The sequence below is a fragment of the Columba livia genome, chromosome 18, assembly GCF_036013475.1.
Source record: "Columba livia isolate bColLiv1 breed racing homer chromosome 18, bColLiv1.pat.W.v2, whole genome shotgun sequence".
Classification (NCBI taxonomy): domain Eukaryota; kingdom Metazoa; phylum Chordata; class Aves; order Columbiformes; family Columbidae; genus Columba; species Columba livia.
In genome coordinates, this window is record NC_088619.1 from 10,846,244 (window position 1) to 10,866,795 (window position 20,552).

At 40.0% G+C, this 20,552-nt stretch overlaps 1 protein-coding gene across 8 annotated transcripts in view; it reads left to right on the top strand.

The window, feature by feature from the left end:
* Nucleotides 1–20,552, top strand: part of HELZ (helicase with zinc finger) — a 72,499-nt gene that overhangs the window by 23,530 nt on the left and 28,417 nt on the right. For 4 of the 8 annotated variants that reach the window (XM_065034959.1, XM_065034957.1, XM_065034961.1 and 1 more), the window contains 10 exons: nucleotides 544–592; nucleotides 1,013–1,088; nucleotides 2,402–2,600; nucleotides 3,757–3,864; nucleotides 4,174–4,471; nucleotides 7,432–7,699; nucleotides 11,249–11,582; nucleotides 16,210–16,340; nucleotides 18,730–18,909; nucleotides 19,446–19,547. In XM_065034959.1, coding sequence (XP_064891031.1) covers nucleotides 544–592; nucleotides 1,013–1,088; nucleotides 2,402–2,600; nucleotides 3,757–3,864; nucleotides 4,174–4,471; nucleotides 7,432–7,699; nucleotides 11,249–11,582; nucleotides 16,210–16,340; nucleotides 18,730–18,909; nucleotides 19,446–19,547 — 1,745 coding nt within the window. Of the gene's footprint in view, nucleotides 1–543; nucleotides 593–1,012; nucleotides 1,089–2,401; nucleotides 2,601–3,756; nucleotides 3,865–4,173; nucleotides 4,472–7,431; nucleotides 7,700–11,248; nucleotides 11,583–16,209; nucleotides 16,341–18,729; nucleotides 18,910–19,442; nucleotides 19,548–20,552 lie in introns of all 8 variants that reach the window. The other 4 variants (XM_065034958.1, XM_065034956.1, XM_065034960.1 and 1 more) reach the window with 1 other exon arrangement.

The window sequence follows — 20,552 nt, forward strand, 5'->3', positions numbered from 1 at the left end:
ATTTGATTTATTGATTGTATTTTTCTCAGTAATCATTCTGAAGTAATAAACATGACTTAAGATATTGGTCAACAAATATAAATGTCCTCTCGGTCACCTTTTCTTGTGTATGAATTTAATACGTCACGTCTGTTGATTGAATTGCCACTTGTTTTGTTTCTTCGTATGCTTTGTGGCTGATTTGGGCTTGATTTTTAATGTAGATTCAAAGCTGAAAGACACTTCGGTATAGTTTAGGCTTTTGGCCTTTCAGAAACCTTATTGGAGCCCACAGTAAAATGATCACAGGGTAGAATTTGGCCTTGTAAAATCTCTCAGATTTTCCTCTAACAACGAGTGGACTCAGCATTCCTGTCAGAATTCCTTTGATCAGAGTCTGCAGTCCAATTAATATGAAATTCATGTTTGTGACTGGAAGTGATTTCAGACTCCTGATTAATATTTTTGTATTTGTTGTTCTAAAACACGTTTTGACAGCAAAGAAGTTCTCGGTGAAATTTTTTGCGCTCCCTTATAACTGTTGTTTTTTTTATATAATTGTAGGCAGCTGGTAAAGTACCATCGGGATATCATGTAGAAGATTTAGAAGAAGGTAGGTAACTCTGTTCTTCATTTTGCGGTGGGAAGACGTGGATTCTGCTGAATGCTCAGCACTGCCTTGTGGTCAAAAAGCAGAAAGTGGGCATGACCATGGTGATGAGCCCTGGGGACCAAGGTGGAATTATCTCATCACTCACTGGGTTTGGAGGCAGAAGTTTCTATTTATTGGTCTAAGTGCTTTATCAGAACCTACTCCATTCTGCAAACTGTTTGAAACTTGCCCTCATAGCCTTTAGACCTTTGTTTTAAATGAATTTGTTAGGGATTGAAGATTAATTTTTGGTGGATAATTTTGCTTGTGTACCAATGCACTTTGGGTTGATGTTTAAAGATAAGGTTCCCTGGACCGTTAGTACTCAACTCAGAAACACCGGCCCATTAGAAAGTAACGTAAGTTTTGACTCCTCCGCAGGGTCCCGGGACGGTTGGCAGTTCCGCCCCCCGCCCCGGGGAGTCACGAGCAGTGAAGAATACACGCTATGTAAAAGGTAAAGTTATTGCTTTATATCAACGTTCTCCGAGGGATCATAATGTCCTCTCTTATTTAGCTGCTGACAGAACGATTAAGAGGTCAGGAAAACTAAGGTACTTGTTACAACGGATGTTGATTTGCTCGCAGATTTTTGGAAGGGTCAGTTTATCCGGAAGCACTTCAGCTTATAAAAGGGAATCACTAGCTCCATTTTCATAGGAGGGTGGTTTGAAGATCATTTTTCTAGTGACAGGTACATACATAGGTGTCCATATTAAATTCAAATATAGTTAAGTCGACGGAATTGTTGTAAACTTAATGTCTTGACAGAGATCAGCCTGCCTGGCTTTATTTATCACAAATGTGATGCTTACATTTACTTTTTGTATTCTGCTTATGCAAAACAAACACATCAGCCTGGTGTTTGTTCTGTATATCCAATACTTTCTTAATACCTTCAGAATCTACCCTTCTTCCCCTTTTATTCTTCATTTTGTCATCTATATAAGTGCTTCAGTTTTGAAGAGATAAAGGCGCAGCTACTGCCTCGCTTTATAATTTTAATAGAAAGTTTAAATATAAAAAATAGTTCTCAAGTTATACAGGCATTTGCCCAGACTTGCAATAAAGTCTGAAAACTAGAATGCTTAAATTGTATACAAATATTTGGAGTATCATTAATTTTGATGCATTGGCACATGACATTAAATGAAAAGTGTGCTTAAACAAATCCTTAACCTCTACAAAAGTAGGTCCTTTTAGACCCATAGACCCTTTACAACAAAGGGGATTAATCCTTTTCCTTGCAAGGTGATTTCTGTGGAGTGTATTTAGTAGGAAGTACCATGCGATGTCACTGTTGCTTCAGGAAAAACTGCTGGATGAGTCTTCATCAGCTCGTACTGTAGCTATGGGAAGAAGTTTGCTATATCATCTTTTTGCCCTGATTTACAGTGTTTTATTCATATTAATAAAGTGCCTAGTTGTTTCAGGGATAATCCACGATCTCATTGTGTTAATTGCTGTGAAAACACTTGATTCTTCTTTGAAACTGGAAATTTCTTAAGAAGACTTGTGTCCCCTTTTGTTTCAAAGAAAGTTGATAGACTTTTCTGGACCTTGCAGTAAGAAAGGCTGCTGCCTGTCCTATGAAATGCTGTGCAGCTGTATATATATCCAAATTAGTTCACGTGGACTAAAGTGCCTTTAGTTCTGTGTGAGAGACTTAGAAGAATGTCCTGGCTTCAAAAAGTAAAGTTTTGATGAGTTTCTTTTTCTAATTGGACACGGAGAAGTTGATGGCACGATCGTTTTTCCTGTTCTGTGCAGATTTTTAGAGCAAGGGATCTGCAGGTACGGCGCGCAGTGTACTTCAGCGCATTCCCAGGAGGAGCTGACGGAATGGCAGAAGCGCTACGCCTCCCGCCTGATCCGACTGAAACAGCAGAAGGAAAACAAACAGTGTTCGGGCAGTTATATGGAAACCTTGATTGAGAAATGGATGAACTCGTTATCTCCTGAGAAAGTGGTAAGGAAAGTACACTACTTCCCTGTGTGTTCATATTTAAAACTAACAAATGAGCCTGATTTTGGCCCTTACTTTTAGAGCTGGTCGAATTACTCCTTACCAAGAAATGGTCCAACCAGTTTGCTCCCCTTATTTAAAACTAACAGATAAGCCTGGTTTTGGCCCTTACTATTAGAGCTAGTCGAATTACTCCTTACCAAGAAATGGTCCAACCAGTTTGCTCCCCTTCCATCCTGCCCTGTGTCTTCTTTCAAAGATAGCAGAGACTTGGGCTGATTTCTGCAAATGTACTCATTATTTTCAGGAATTCTGTAGAGTTTGTGAATCACAGCTTGCGGATTAATCCCAGCTCGTTCGTTTTGCATATTTACCATTCGCAATGCAGGGGGAGTCAGCCGAGTCCCGTGCTGTTGTTCCTGTTCCTTGACTAGATGGTGGAACTCTTTAAACTGCAGAACAATAAATGGCGAAGCTTTCACGACTTAGTGGGGAATACTCTTGTTTGTGCATGGCTCCTTTTCTTCGTATGAAGAACAGCCCATCCCCTCAATGTTCAGAAAAGTTTAAATACTGAAGAGTGCAGGGGTGCAGACGTGATCAAAATTAACAGCTGTTTGGAATTCCAAAGAACGTTTTTTTGTGGCATTCGACCAGCTTTGCTTACTACTGACCCTAAGGAGTTTTTGGTCCATCTGTTGTTTGTTAAAATCTGGAAGAGTGGACTCTCTGCAAAACACATTAATGAGTAGAAAGCCTGATTGTAGTTCCTGGTGTCTCTAATGGTCTCATTGCCATCAGTGGGGCCTGGGGTCTCCTGGAAGTGCCATCTTTGGGCCTCGTTGTGTCAGGTTCTTCTTTCCAAATGAAATCCTATTCTACTTTAAACATTTACAATTAGGTTGGTTTTTGAAAATCAAGCCCTGTGGTTAATTGTCCTGCAATGATTACGTTCTTTGATCTAGTAGATTTGCCTTCTTGTGTCTCTGAACTAGCACGTATTTTCATTACTTCTTACACAGGACTTAGATCAGTCCTGCAGAGTCTCGCAAACCATTGTTTCCACTTCCTGTTTCAAAAATACTCCCTTTTCCTGAATGTTTTTATTTGGATACTATTTGTAGAAGTTTAATGTTAACTTCTTTTTCTTTTTATCTAGCTTAGTGAATGTGTAGAAGGAGTGAGAGTAGAACATAATCCTGAGCTATCGGTAACTGTCACCACCAAAAAGTCTCATCAGACATGGACGTTTGCTCTCACTTGCAAGGTAGGACTACTTATCTTTTAAAAGTGAGTCAGTAAGAACTAGAATGCAGCCCATAACCTTTTGCCATTAAGATTTCAATTGCATAACTCTTCTTAAAATAGAGAGGATTCCTCGCACCATCCCCTCTCTCTCTTTCCCAGCAGCTCTGGCGATTCTGTATCATCTGCCCAGATTTCTGGAAAGTGGGCAGGACTTGTACCTGCTCTGTGACGCTGAGAGTTCTTATAAGCTCTTATCTGATTGCAAGTGAAGATATTCCTGAAATAATTTCAATTTTCAGTCATTTCAACCTTTGCATTTCTTTTATAGCCTGCAAGAATGCTGTATCGAGTGGCATTGCTTTATGATGCCCATCGTCCACATTTTAGTATCGTTGCAATATCTGCTGGAGACAGCACTACCCAGGTATCACAAGAAGTTCCAGAAAACTGTCAGGAGTGGATAGGAGGAAAGATGGTCCAGAACGGACTAGATCACTATGTATACAAAGTCAGTATAGCCTTTAACACAGAAATCTTTGGAACTTTTCGCCAAACTGTTGTGTTTGATTTTGGATTAGAACCAGTCCTCATGCAACGAGTAATGATTGATGCTGCTTCAACTGAAGGTAATGTATTAACGTTTTTCTTTGGAATAGTGGAAATCTTTCATGCTCTTTCCTTTTCACATTTCTGGGCAGAACAACAAGCTAGTGAATGTCTTTTACTGTATGGTATGTTCATCATGTATACGAGTATAAGTAGTGGAGGAAAGCTTCAGATGGTCAAAATAAGACGGATAATTGGAGTATGACTTACTCTGTGTTGGGGCACGGCTCCTAAATCATCAAAACGCTAGGAATTTCTGGTTTGGCGTGTGTCTGAAGGCAGCACTGCAAGTTGAAGTACGCTTATGTTTTTATAATCCTTCATGTATTGATGAAAATGTTAAACGTGTAGAAAAAGGTTAGTAGAGAGATGAAGTGTTTCTGTATAAGAATACACCTGGTAATTCATTAATGAATTAAAACAGACTATATGAGAAGTTTGTGTGTGTTTGTTTTTTCCCTTGCAATATCTGACTAGGGTTGTCAAAGGCAAGAGGCAAAGCATAGGCTTGTAACTCAATGTGAATTTTGAACATGTGAAGAAAGCGTAGCTGTGTGTGTGTGTTCCAGTAAATACCAAACAACTACATGTTGCTGTAAAGCTTGTATTTTGTTTATGAAATTGATCTGTGCCTCTCAGTTCAAATCTGAAATAGCTCCATTATCAGAAATGTGTCAACAAATGGGAAGATGTTTGAAGAAGTGCCAGAGAGAAGGAAGCACTTTGATTCATGGTAAAAGATTATGAGAGCTGAATATAGGTCACTGTGTCACTTGGCAGCAAACAAAGGGGTGGGATAGAGTATGGTAATTTTTAATGAAAATCTGAGAGATGCAGACACCAAAGAAACAAAATTGTAGCACTGGGATGTAAACAGGAAGAAGAAGAGAAAGAAAAAAGAAGGAAAAAAGATGAAACTAAGAAAACAGCAGTTTTCTATTCCTGGCCTTTATCTTTGTACAGCAGGTTAATATTTGCAACATTAACAAAAAGCAACTGCAAATAGCAAATACCAAAGATCATGAACTGATCTTTCCAGATGACCCAAGTGCGCGTAGCCAAGAGCAGGAAGACTACAAGTTGGAATGTCTCTTGAATCAGAGAATATTGCATTGTGAGCCAGAAACTGTGCTTAGAAGGAAAGCCGTGGGCTTTTCAGGAGCTGTGAAATGATCCCCATGGAACAGTGTGGGGAATCACAGCTTCCGAAGATGTTCTGTTTGTGGAGAATGGGTGTCCTTTTATTGTAAACCTGTTTAAGATCAAGAAGACCAAGCCATAACTTATTTGCAAAGTCAGAGTTACTGTCAAACCAATCTATGGTCTTGTTGGCTTGAACTACCAACTAAACCAAGCGATACAAGAAACAGGCAGTTCAGGTCCACGTGGAAGCGCTGGGTGAATTGAGGTAGCAGTCTGGCATGAGTTACTGGTATTTCCTTTTGCATATGTTGCTTGTCTGTGTTCTTCTGCTTTTGGTCTACATGGATTGGGGTCTCATGGAAGTGCTTTTCCAACAGAAAGCTGCCCAACGTCTCTACATTTGCATGTGATTCAGGGCCCTGTCTAGGGTTCTAGGTAGGAAAGAAAGGTCAGCATTAACATATTTTAATGGAAGAGCCTCTGTTATGCATTGAGAAATCTGAATTTGTTATGGAAAAAGAGAGCTAAGAGAAGTTTCTATGCACTGCGTGTGCAACCTGTGCCAGGACTGGTTAAGTCAGGCCTCTCTAGTCCTGAGAGATGTCTTCCCAGCAAACAAGGACTTAATCTCAGCATAAATGCTGAGTTTTTGTGATCTGAGGTATGGTTAGATACCAGGGAAAGCTTCATCTATGGTGAGATGATTTCAAACACAGAAACCACACAAACACGCATTTTTTTCTTGCCGTACAACTGTAGCTTGTAACACGGTTCGGGCTTGAGGTAGATATTTGACTTTGTCTTAGTGAACACATGCTGATGAGATTAGTGAGCAAAACAAGCTGTGTTCCTGTAGTCATAGCCAAGCTGAACCGAGGTTTCTTCTGCTGAAAAGCTGTTTTTCTGCTATTTAAAATAAAGGCAGTCAAGATGATGTCAAGCATTTGACTTGAATTTGAAACTGTCTTTTTCACACATTTCCCAGCGTTGGTGTGATATCCTGGATACCTATCTTAAATCTTCCTCAGAGATAATACATTATCATAGCTTCCCTATAAATGCCAAATACTTTCAGCTCTGCAATTCAGCTGCAGTTCCGTTGGCTGATGCATTGTTGTCATAGTGGTTTTGTGCTGGTAATGGATGGATTTTGGGTGGCTCCAGACAGTGCTTGGCCTTCTGTATCTCATTTAAGCTACGTGGTCCCTGAAATTGGGGTATACTGAAAAATCAATTTCCTTTTCGTTTTCTAACTTTATCTCATGTTGGTTTACATTAGGTTGTGCCTGGCAGCTGCCTCTATAATGCAACTCTGCAGAATACACATCTTACAGTATTGCACAGTTTTTTTTAAAGCCCTTCACCATGTTTCAAGTTTAACAATTTCTTACGAGCTAGCTTATCAACTTGTATTTATTACCTTCTTAATTTTATAGTCTATATTTTAAGGTTCTTCCCTACTTGATGTTTTTGAAATGAGATGAAAGCAGTTAGGCTTTGAAAGCGTATTGTGATGCCAAGGCCTCCAAAGTTGCTTGCAATTATTAAAAGCGCTTTCCTTGTTCGTCTGTATTTATTCTATTTGCTATCCGTAGAATATTGTATTTTCTGGTATTGTTTCGGAGCCTGCTTATTCCCTCTGTACACCTGAAAAGTAGGGGTGGTAGTTACTGGCAGTGAACTTAGTAAAGCTGTTGTAGGCAGAGGAGACTCACCCACATTTAATTGGTTATCTCTAATGGGCTTATTTTAAATAGGGTTTGGGTTTTTTAAATAAAAACCAGACACATATGGAACTTGAACTTATTTCCTTTCCTGCTTATGTATCTACGTCCAGATCTTGAATACCTGATGCACGCACGGCAACAGCTCCTAACCACGGCTAAACGTTGGGATTCCACTTCTAAGACTATTGTCGAATTTGAGCCTAATGAAACTACTGAATTGGAGAAGAGCCTTCTTACCAGATACCAAATCCCTCTCTCTGCTGACCAGCTATTCACACAATCTGTCCTGGACAAATCATTGACCAAGACCAACTATCAGTCACGGCTACACGACCTCCTTTATATAGAGGAAATAGCACAGTATAAGGAAGTCAGCAAGTAAGTGATACCTTTAGGAAAAACACTTCTTAGGTATTTCTTGCTGTTCTATTAAAATGAGGATGCAACTTTTTTCATTAACGCTACATGATTATGATACTCAGTCTTCCCGTTTCTTGGAAATGAAGTTGAATGTGAACCTGGAAATAGAAACTTTTGATAAAGGTCACTGGCGCTCAACAAATGTGATTTACTGATAACTTATTTAAACAAAATTGTGTGTATCAGTCTATGCGTACAGTTGGAGGCACAAAACAGCTCTTGTACAATGTTTTCTTAACGTCTGGATAATAATTATTTTTGTTTATAGTTTTTTTTGCTCTTGATACAAAAAGATAATAATAGGAATCCTATGTTGTTTCTTGGTGAAAGTGCATTATAGCAAAGTAATATATGAAATCTTTGTATAAAAGGCCTTGGGGGAGTATAAACCAATTTTTTTTCTTGAGACAAAGGTTGAATTGTGGGTGGATCAAAATCTGGTCTCATGATGGTGTGGCAGCTGACTTTATTATATTTATTCTCTAAACAGGCTGAAGACCAACTTGTGAATAAAAGGCAGACAGTATGCCTTTTTTTGCTTGTTTTGTTCTGTAGTGTCTTTAGGTATTATGTACATTTTACCCAACTGGATTAGCTGCATGAACACAGTTAGGAAAAATATAAGAGCTTCCTGTGGCTTCTCCAAGGGGAAGTTGTGCTTGAACCAACCTCATTGACTTTTATGAGGACATAACAAGATGGATGGACGATGGCAGAGTGGTGGACGTGGTCTACCTTGACTTGAGTAAGGCATTTGACAGAGTCTCCCACAGCATCCTCACAGCTAAACTGAGGGAGTGTGGTCTGGATGACTGACCGGGTAGTGAGGTGACTGTGAACTGGCTGAAGGGAAGAAGCCAGAGAGTCGTGGTCAATGGGGCAGAGTCCAGTTGAGGCCTGGATCTAGTGCAGTGCCTCAGGGGGCAGTGCTGGGGCCGGTATTATTCAATATATTCATCAATGATTTGGACAAGGGAATAGAGTGCACTATCAGCAAGTTTGCTGATGACACCAAGCTGGGAGGAGTGGCTGACACGCCAGAGGCTGTGCTGCCATCAGAGACCTGGACAGGCTGGAGAGTTGGGCAGGGAAAAATTTAGTGAAATAGAACCAGGGCAAGTGTAGAGTCTTGTATCTGGGCAGGAACAACCCCAGGTTCCAGTATCAGTTGGGGAATGACCTATTAGAGAGCAGTGTAGGGGAAAGGGACCTGGGGGTCCTGGGGACAGCAGGGTGACCATGAGCCAGCACTGGGCCCTTGTGGCCAGGAAGCCAATGGTACCTGGGGTGGGTTAGAAGGGGGCGGTCAGTAGGTCAGAGAGGTTCTCCTGCCCCTCTGCTCTGCCCTGGGGAGACCACACCTGGAATATTGTGTCCAGTTGTGGCCCCTCAGTTCCAGCAGGACAGGGAACTGCTGGAGAGAGTCCAGCGCAGCCACCAAGATGCTGAAGGGAGTGGAGCATCTCCCGTGTGAGGAAAGGCTGAGGGAGCTGGGGCTCTGGAGCTGGACAAGAGGAGACTGAGGGGGGACTCATTCATGTTTACAGATATCTAAAGGGTGAGTGTCAGGAGGATGGAGCCAGGCTCTTCTCAGTGACAACCAAACAGCAGGCTTTTCTGTAGCTCGTTTCGTTAACATTGCGCTTAGGCTGGGATATTGCAGAGTTTAGGAGAAACTGTGAGGTTTAGTTTGTTCCATTGGTGTCAGCGTGACTGGATGAACCTGCCAAGTGAGGAGTGGATGGAAGAAACGACTCTGGATTTTTCAAACCTGATCCTTAGGGGATTTTGCAGTTTACCAGTTTGCCAGAAGGTGTCAGTTTACTCAACAGAAAATTGCTTGATAATCTCTGATCTTCAGATTCGCTTTAGCACAGCAAGTCCGCTTTAGTCACTTAGAAAGACACGAACTTGCGCCTTGTTTCAGAATGGCAGTAATACTGTTTTCCAGCGCATTCTTATAAATCTGAATTTGTGAATGAGCTGAGGCACATTCAGTAGCACAGGGATTCAACTTTATAGAAGTTTTAAGAAAATAAATTAACGGTAGCATGTGATTGTATCTTAGTAATACCGCTGAGCTCTTGGTTACCATGTTAAATGTTTTATATAGTATTTTAACCATCATCTGAATGAGATATGAGTTGGTTTAGATGCGGGTTTGAGTGATGGCTTTAACTGGAGCTTGTGCGGCAACATTTGTGTTGCTGATGAACTGAACAAATCACGGTCAGGAAGAAAACATCTCTTGCTTTTTGAGGGTGCAGGAATGTGAAATTCGGATCTGACTGAATGCCCATGTTATGTAAAGAAGCAACTGCTGCCACAAGGGGGCAAACTTGGAGCTTTTGTGCAAGACTCATGATTTATGATATGAAAAAAATATATATTTGATTGGTTTGGTACATGTTTAATTGCCAAGCAAGCTAAACTGTTGGTTTTTATTGTTACGGGCTGATGATTATTGATGCTACAGGGCTTAAACAATAAATTACCAGTTTATTAGGTGAAATAAAAAATTGTAAGAAGAACAGATCAGATAAACCCAGTATAAGGATAAAAAGTATTATGAGAAAATGAGATTTTTTTCCGAGAGCTTTTCCTTCATTTGTGAGAAAAATGGGGTTTTACTTTTTTTTTTCTGTGATTTGTTGCGAATTCAGGAAAAAGCTGCTGCTGAGAACTGAATATTGTTACCGTGACAGACCTTTCCCACTTCTGTTCTTTCTAAAAAAAGGCTGAAGCAATCTGTTTATAGGAGGAGATCAGCGTGTATTGGTGAGGGGTCAATAGAATGTGCTAATAAGTCACTTTAATGTGTTATGCATGTGACTTCTAGAAAATGGTCACTATAAAGAACAAATTTGTTATGTGTCTGATTATAGGAGGAACTGGCTGCTAATAGGAATTGTGTGGATAGATGGTTTATATGGCTGAGCCTGTGAGGCCGTTCCCTTATTTCCATTAAAATGATCTCATTTTAACGCCTACATTCTGATTTTTGGTTTTTTTGGAGGCATTTTAATCAGTCCCTCTGCATTATAGGTATAATACCAATTACCTGTTAAGATGTAGATTACTGTCTTTGATGTGCAGCTTGGAAAAGATACATGAAATAAATAGGAATCTCCCTCTGTTCTTTGCCTGCATGGCTCTCCTTGAATGCCTGATATACACTTACAAGCTATTTAAATAGAAATGTTTAGTGCTTTGGGACATGCACAGCAACTCTAATTCACCCTAAACTCATTTTGATCGCAGAAAACGTGGGGTTTGATTCTCTCTTGTGCAGGTTCATTTAAGCTCCTTAGACCTCGGTTCTTTTGAATAGATGTTTCATGGGCTATAATCAAAAGCAAATGTCTAAACATTTGACGGGGAAGGGCCAGTTTGGCCATACGTGTTTACGGTCCAAAGTTATATGTTCAAAATGCAGGGCAGTGTGAATACATGAAATTCCTGAATCCCAGAGCATTTTCCACACTGACTCGGTGCTCTCCCACCCAGGTTCAACATTAAAGTGCAATTGCAGATTGTAGCAAGCTTCATGCTCACCGGTGTTTCTGGAGGTGCAAAATACGCCCAAAACGGACAACTTTTTGGCCGCTTTAAGCTCACCGAAACGCTTTCGGAAGACACTTTGGCTGGACGGCTGGTGATGACCAAAGTCAATGCTGTTTATTTATTGCCTGTCACTAAAGAGAAGTCAGCACAGACCCAAGGAACCAAAGAGAAGGTTTATGAAGCAGCTATCGAAGAGAAAACGAAGGATTATATCTTCTTGAGGGTATCCAGGGAATGCTGCGAGGAACTGAACCTTCGGGCAGACTGTGAAATGCAGGTGAGTGTGAGCGGAAGCGGTTTTGGGATGCGAGTTGTTGGCGTTGTGGCTGGTTTGGCTTCCCCCAAAATCATTGCTTGAAGATATGAAAAGGAATTTGGTTATTCGTTGTCATACACAGAAAGCAGAGCACAGATGAGTATTCAGGTGAAATATATCCTGTGTATGTATGAGTCTTATTATTTGGAAAAGAAATTAAAATTTTAGAAGGGTCACAGAGTAAAAATGCATTTTAATGAATTTAATTTCTGGCAAAATTCTTCTAAGATGATTGGGAACTGCTTGCGGATTTTTGCTTGTGTATCTCATGGTTTTCAGAGTGCGATTTGTAAGCTGCCTTGGACATTGTTTTTTACATCACTGGTTCAAATATTACACAAAGCCCTTTCTCTCTCTATGGACTTGCAAAGGGAAGCTTTGTGTTAGTTTTATTTTCCTGCAGGTGGCTGTTTGTGAATAGTTCAGGGGTTTCCTTCCAGCAGACCTACCCACCCTCACCCCTCTTGTTCTAAAACTTATCTCCAGTTTAATCTCTCTGATGTGGCTTCCGTCGTTCTGTCCATCATAGCTGTTCTCACCAGAGACATCAGGAACATTCTCTTAATTAACTCATATGAGGGATTTTTCTATTCCTGTGGTGTTTCTGCAAAAAAAATATAGATACATAGATACATATATCTGCTGCTCTTGACATAGCCAGCTAGAACTCAGTCTTTGATAACCGGCATCTTAGATTCTTTATTTTGTGTCTTCCCATTCGTTTTGTATCTTCTCATTCTTTTTGTAATTGTGGATTAGTTTTTAATAAGGTCTGCTGAGGTTTTGAATGGGCCTCGTGCTGCTTTCTGAGCCTGTATCAGAACAAAAGGAATATGGTCCTTCAGTGGAAAGGTCTTCAGCTTACGGTATTTCCTTGGTGATGATGAGGGTTGGTAGATGGAAGGTGGATAAATGATTCTATTATACATATCCCGTGTTTCAGAATGCTAATACTTGCCTCCATGCCTTTCACTCCCCTGACACTTATACCCAAGGCAGATATTTATCTGTCTCCGAGGCATTTGGTCACAAAATGAGGACTTAGCACATTTTCGCTGGGGAAAATTGTGTTGGCAGAAGGTCATGCTTTTGTTTACTCTGCAGTTAACATGAAATGGGTGAAACAAGATGGTGCATTAGGTTTAAATGCCTGTAATAGAAGACAAAGCTCAAGTGAAGTTAAAACTCCTCACCCTGTCCCAGGGTGAGTCTCTGTGGACCTTATGATTGGTCTCGTTACCAAACAGAAATAGCCTCTAATTATGGGCACTGGAATTATGTGAAGTGAATGCTTTTTCACCAAAGGGTTAATTCTTCTCGTTGGTTTTGTTTTGGGGGAAAAATATGCAAGAATCCTAATGTCTTAATTTAACAGGGATAATTGGTTTAGGAAGATGTATGTTATTCTGGCCTCTTGGTTTGTGTTTGTTTTCTTAAAACAATAATTAAACTTAGTAATTGATTCTATCAGAAGCTCCGCTGGAATGCAGAATGAGCGGGGCCTCCAGGAACTGGCTTATTTGTCTTTGTCTTAAAAACTTTGTCAGAGGCATCAAATCCATTCTGCATTGAAAACTGGGCCCTGAAGTGATTTGTAAAATCATTTGGTGCTTCATACATGTGTCAGTGAACTGGTGCTCAAATCCTTGAATGTTGCGTGTATTTTAATGGATTCTAGTGGTGAGATAATTTTTTCTGATTAAGTATTGACTGAAAATTGGGAAGGAAATCCTCAGCTTAGAACAGAGGATATCATAATTTGGATGTATATCATTTTTATGGAAGATGCTGGAAATCTTGCAGCTTTCTTCGGTGGTGTTAGTATTCCCTCTGTGATTCTTAAACATTGACGAAATTTTATTTCTGTAGGTTTTGGGTAAATTAAGTGGTTTATTTCCTTTCCTATTTTAATAATTCATCTCAGAAACTTGCTGATCGCTCATTTACCTCTTGTCCTGGCTTAACTCTAATAAATACACAATTCTGCCGCTCTCAAGGGCACCATTCATGAGGGTGGGATGGGATGAACAGGTGCTTTAAACCCCTTTGGCTGCTCTTTTTGGTGACCAAACTAACATGCGACTGTTTTATTTTTGGAGTGATTACTCTGTGTCCTCTTCCCTGAAACTGGCAATGGATTAACTTCCTTTCCCACTGTTTTCTTAGTGTGGAATGTATATTAAAGCAGGTTACATGGCTCTCCTTCACAGATGGCCTCGTTCAGTACTCTGGAACAGCAAATGTAACTGTTCAATTCTGTCCAAACTGGATTAAAAACAAAGCAAATTCCAAGCTGTTAAAGAAAGCGGTGAATGCAGGTAGATAACAGGAGGTATTTCATGTGAGGCTCCTTGCTTGGGAGCTGTTAAAGCATCGCTCAGATGAGCATCAGAGTTTCATTGTTACACTGGGTGGTCTTTGTTAGCCTTGGATCTGTCTGGGGAAAGGTATTTTTCCTCTCTAGATCAAACCGTGGGGGTGGGACCTCGCCATTTGTGCACAAGTCTTTTCCAAACATCCGCGGGATGATGTTGGGTGGACAAATCGTCAGCAGGTGGAGGTGGGTGGGACAGAGCTGGGCAGGCGACGTGGCTCCGTCACTCGAGATAAGTGTTGAACCCCAGCTTTTGGGGACCAGGGTATGTAATTGGGCAGGGGATGGGCATAAACTACGAGATGGAACAGTGCGAAACAAAATTTCTTACAGGCTCATATGTCCTGTTTAAAAAAAGTTAGGATGGAATCATTTTAGTTGGAAGAGACCCTCAGGATCATCAAGTCCAACCATAGCCTAACTCTAGCACTAACCCATGTCCCTGAGAACCTCATTTTAAACCCCTCCAGGGATGGTGACTCCACCACTGCCCTGGGCAGCCTGTTCCAATGCCTGACAACCCTTCCCATGAAGAATTTTTTCCTAATGTCCAATCTAAACCTCCCCTGGCACAACTTGAGGCCATTTCCTCTCATCCCATCACTTGCTACTTGGGAGAAGAGACCAACACCCTCCATGCTCCAACCTTTCAGGTAGTTGTAGACAGTGAGAAGGTCTCTCCTCAGCCTCCTGTTCTCCTAGCAAGGAGAAAAAGGCAAAGGTCTCCTTTTCGGAGCAGTTACAGCTCCTTTAGTGAACTCCATGCCTAGCGCTGGACAGATTGGCCACTGCCCTTTTCTTCAGCATTACGGTTGTACATCCTGCTGTAAAATTGCGATAGTCAAGATGAACAGTTAATGTCTTCATGTCTGCCAGAGACTGAAGATTAATGGCTGCATTCTGCACTCATACAAGCAAACATTGTTTATTTACAGCAAAGGCTTATGTAGCTTTTACATGCTACATAATAATATGAACAGTGTAATATTTAACTATACTAAAAAAAAAAAATGCGAAGAGCTATGTTTTGCAAATCCTTTTGAACGAGATAATCTTCACATAGTAAAGGTCACTGGTGCACAAAAGGGTTTTCACGGGTGTGATCCTGATGGTAGGAAGCGACTTTTGGGCCCATGAAGGAATGTCAGCCCCAACAAGTTGTTAAATCTAGAAAACGAAATTATTCCTCCATAGGAGGAATTCTCCTCCACAGGAGAAGGTTCATAAGGGGAGTTTATATGGCTTTGAATGAGGTTTTTATGCTGTTTTATGTTAGTGCAAACGTGTCGAATTTTGTACACAGGCTTCTGTGTGGGATGTTAACATCTAGTTCTTCGGTACAATACTCTGGTCAGGTTGATTTGGTTTTGGAGATACTAATTGCAAACTTAAATATGTGTAAATGATAATCTGAGCGAACTGTTTCAATGAATTGTTTCCCCACGAGTTGTTTTTATCCTGTGTTCATATTTAGAATGTCTTTTTCTCTTTGCTCTTTTAGTATATCTGTGTATAAACTAATTTCACTCTGCATTGTTCAGTTCTGAATTTAATCAGGGATGTTAACAAACGTGCTCTTCATGTTGTTTCTGGCTTTGTACCAGAATTTTGTTGGCATTATCTTTTATTTACTAGCATTAAAATGCAAGTCATTGAGAGAACAAAAAAATGTATGTATTGATAAGCAACTAACTGTTAGAAATGAACTTTTGGAGAGTCCTAATAATTGAACATAAATGACAAGTTATATTATTGCAGAATATTTGACTAGAAATAAATAATGTTTGGGGTTTACCTTTGCTGCTCACACATTTGAATCGTGTCATCTGTTGAGCCATAAAAATTCTGGCCTGTCACTTTTTTGTAGTTCTTATGATAAGGGATGGAAGCTGGAAGCTCACATTTGTAACATCAGTGGTTTAGGACAATAATGTTTTCCAAAATGTATTCTCTTTACTTTTCTTCTCAAAGTACAGTGGAATCTAATCTTAAAAGTCAAACAATGAAATCAAATTAGAGAAAATGCTCTATTTATCTTTCCTTCTAAATAAAAAAGGTGCAAGTTAATTTTATTGCAAATCCCTTGACTGCATGACGTTTGCTGTTTTCTTCTGAGAGTCAGTCATTTGCGGCAAAGTCTAATGAATGTTTTCTAAATTAATCTTTGCTTTTTTTGTTTTACCTCCTCGTTTATTCATTCATTTTGTCCTGCAGGTTGAGCTCCAGTTCCAGTTGAATCGCTTGCCCCTCTGTGAAATGCATTATGCCTTGGACAGGATCAAGGACAACGGTATTTTGTTTCCCGATGTCAGCATGACTCCCACCATCCCCTGGAGTCCCAACAGGTACTGCCATACAAACACTTTAGTATCCAAGGTTGTCTGATGACGCTGCACCAAATTTCTCATAAGGCAGCTGAAATCTGCCCTAGAACAAGCAAAGTGCCCCGCTCTTCGTTAACCTCGTTCTAAATAAAACAAGAGGAGTGATCCTCCGAGGAGCAGAACCTGTTGATGGGTTTTCCTGCGGTTGAGCTGTGGTTTTATAGGCATTGCAGTTGGGTTGTAGCTGTAGAAGACAAATCTAATATTGTTATTTGCCATTCTGCTCTTCACTGAAGTTATGCATCATACTTTGTAGGAATGGAAATACCAGTTCCAAGGAGTTTGCTGGGCAAGATTCAAGAGTGCAAGGAGCAATCCAGTAGGACTTTTGGAGTTTGATGCAATGAGGCCAAATTTGGATGAATCACTGAAGGGAATGAGTAGGAAAAGTGTGGGAATGAGTTATGGAAGGACCAGCATTGCACATGCAAGCAGTCCTGAGATTCCTTGTATACATGTCTTACAGTTTCCTTTATGAAATTATAAACCCCTGTGTAATATAAATACTGTGAAGGAAACTTAAGGCTGATGCGGTGAAAATAGTTGGTCTCAAAGAGGAAAGAGAAACGTGAGGCTGTGTTGCTCGGGGAATACGGGCAGTATTCTTGCTGCATAGGGAGAGAGAAAAGAGGCGTGAGGTTTCTGTTCTTAGAAACCAGGAAAATGAGCGGAATGTGGAACCGATAGCCTGGGCAGCATGTGAGGAGCCGTGTGGCGTCTCCAAGGTGAGAATTGCGAGTGCGATTGTGATACAGGACAAATCGGAAGATAGCTCGAGGATTAAAAGGAAAGGGATCTGGCCAGAAACCTGAGATGGTGAGATAATTCAAGACAAAAATGACTGGAAAAATTTGAGTTTGTGTTTGGAAGTGCAGGAAGAACAGAGAGGATAAAAGAGTGGGAGCAGCGTCCTGGGAGGGTGTTTGTGCATCAAAGCTGTGACAGAACAGGCAGAAAGAAGGGAAGAGATTTTTGCATAGAATTGTACTACAAAGCTAATGGAGGGCAATGGCAATTGGTCACTGACTTAACTTTGAGTGGGTCTTACAAGGAAATAGCGTTTAAGAATAGTTGGAAGTCAGTAGTGATTTCAATAAGAAGGTAAGTCGAGTAAGCTACAACTTTATCTGCTCTGTTTTGTGTTAGGAAAAGTATACTTAGAGAAATTTACGTATTGGTTATAGTTGATATTTATTTGTATAATGTTCTATATTTCTTATGTACATAAACTGAACTACAACCATTATATCTATAATTTAAGTCAGTGTAGTAAGCACGGGGGTTTTTTCCATCTGGTGGCTTGGTTTGTCCTACCTTGGGAATCAGTTCTTCTGACAGACTCAAAACTGTCTTTTCTGTCTCAAAACTGGGTTTTCTTCTATTTTTGTTTTACGTCCCTATTAATTCCAGTATTTCGTAGAGTCTCCTGCCAGGTTGTTGTTCATAGCTGTCTTAAAAGCTGGAAATTCAGTGGATTCCCTCTTGGTTTTACTCCCTGTTGCTCGTGCTACTGAATAGAAACTTTCCCGGTCTGTAAGAAGCGAAGTGCTTGTACCAAAGCAGATCACGTTACTGAAGTATGGCCATATGTGCAGCAGCGACAGGTGGTTTTTACTACGCGTCTCTACTTTTAAATCTGTCAGTGGGAATATTAAAAACTGTGTCTCCAGATCTTTAACCTCTTATGTTCAGTGGAATTTTCTGGAAGCATCTTCCTCTTAATGCTGGTATCACTAGCTGCTTCCAGCAAAACTCCTTTTTTAGACTGCTTTCCCATTAGAGGTATGTGCCTTAATGATCTCAAAAAAACCACGTTTGTAGTTAATTGGTAGCCATTAATTTTTAAATTCTTCTTTAATTTCATTGTAGGTAACTTTTACCGAGCCCTGGGGTTGTGTAGCAGTTGACTTTTAAAGTTGACAATGTAAATGCTGCAGGGAAGCAACATAACGAATGTTACGTTTTGCATAGTGATAGTAGAAAATCCTTGTATGTCTACTTGCTTTTGTTATCAGGAGATGGTGCAGCATATACTTTTTCCTAAAATGTGTACTGCGCGGGTTAATTATTGTTAGGTAGGATAAAGTAAGTTGAGAAGGTAGTTTGTTTCAAAACTACGCCAGCAGAACCGAAACACAACTGATTGATTGCAAATGTTATCCGTTTTTTCTGATTAAAGGATGTGATGATTTCTCTAGATCTGTTGATCCATTTGTGTGCATACACATGCAGGAGCATAAAGGCCCTTTAATTTCTTTAAAGCTTTTGAACTCTTGTCTCATTTCATTGCCGACGGACGGTGGATTATCCCAGCTCCTGGTTTTAAACTGCGTTGCCTCCTTTTGTGCAGACAATGGGATGAGCAGTTGGACCCTCGGCTGAACGCGAAGCAGAAAGAGGCTGTTCTGGCCATCACCACCCCGCTCTCCATACAACTGCCCCCCGTTCTTATCATCGGTCCCTATGGGACAGGAAAAACCTTCACTCTGGCTCAGGCAGTCAAGCACATACTCCAACAGCAGGATACCAGGTGAGATGGGGCACTAAACGTAGAGCGATACTCCATTAGCAGAGACGATGTCTTTTTTTTACTTGAATTTAAGTGAAAAGTAGAAATGTGGAATTTGCATCCAGCTCGAAACCGAACAAAACCCAAGTCATCCGTCATTCTTGGGAATGACCAAGTAATTTTATAGTCTTAGCCTGTATTTTCCGTTTAGAACCAAACTAATCGAAGTTGACAACATGTAAAATGACTGTGATTTGCTCAACATGGGAAGTTGTGCAGTATGCTAGATAATAAAAGCTGTTCCGTACTTAAAATCAAGACTAGATTAATAACCAGAAAATAATGATTGAAAAGCTGTTTGAACTTTAAACTCAAATCCTTCCGTTATTAAAAGATTTAGAGAGCTGAATCATGCTAACTATGGTAGGTTGGTGACTAGTTTCATTAAGACAAATGTGCAGGAAGATGGCCACTGTTTCCTTTCTTTTGTATTCTACTGCTTTGAATTGTTTTCTGTTTCTTCATTGCTTTTTTATTTGCACCATTTATTCCAGCAGGATTCTCATTTGCACCCATTCTAATAGTGCTGCTGATCTCTACATAAAGGATTATTTACATCCATATGTAGAAGCAGGCAATCCCCAGGCAAGACCTCTCAGGTATTTTTTAAGGCTTATTATGTATCTATAAAATACTATTCTTAAGAAAAGGTGTCTATAAAAGAGGTTAAAGAACTTTTAAAACATAAAAGCATATTGGCGTTACCAGCAGTGCTTTTAAAAACACAGACTAAAAGGAACGTGAAATATTGTCAACATAATTTGGGTCATTTGTTAAATAAAAATAAAGACATCCTTTTTTAAGCTTTTATTATTCTATTGATGAATGTGTCTTTCCTAATGAGCAAACTTTTGATATGCTCCTCTAAAAGCTACTATGATCAAATAGAATGAACTTTAATTGTATTTTAATTCTAGAAACCTTTGACTCACACTTAAAATGTTAGTTTGGAAACTCGGGCTCCCCACCCCGCTTTTTGAATAAATATTTGATGTCATAGGAGCTACATATTTAGAGAATCATGTGAAAGTAGTTTGGCCTCTTCTGATAAATCAGTTTGAAGTCATTGTATATGTGGTTAAATGTACTTACTGTGGGTATTTTGGGGAGATTAGTTAAGGGGAAAAAAGGAAGAAGAGGTGGAAATTTTAAGAGCAACGAGGGTAAACTTGCAGAGAAATAGTGAAGGAGGATTGATTAATGGCCACAAACCTGCTCCTGGGAATATTTTATGCAGTAATGCCAATATACGCTGTATACTGCTAGCTTGATATATATTTTTAAAATTATGGGCATCATTTTCTGAATGCCAGTGTGTGAGTTTATTATATTACTAAGAAAATGACTCTGTGTTTCTTTGCTAGCTATTAAAAGCCGTCCTGGACTTATATTTTATGCAATGTCAGTATAGCCAGTGAAGTTATGTGAAAGGGCTGGATTTACAACAGGTGTAAATTCTCCAAGGTTTGTTGGCTTTGGGTGCCTCGGGACCTTTTACAGACACTGAGGATCCGGCCAAGGACCAGAAGGCAGCTTGGTTTTGAAAAGTTACCTTCGATCTGGTTGTATTTTAACACAGATTGCCTTCAGATGATTTGTAAAGC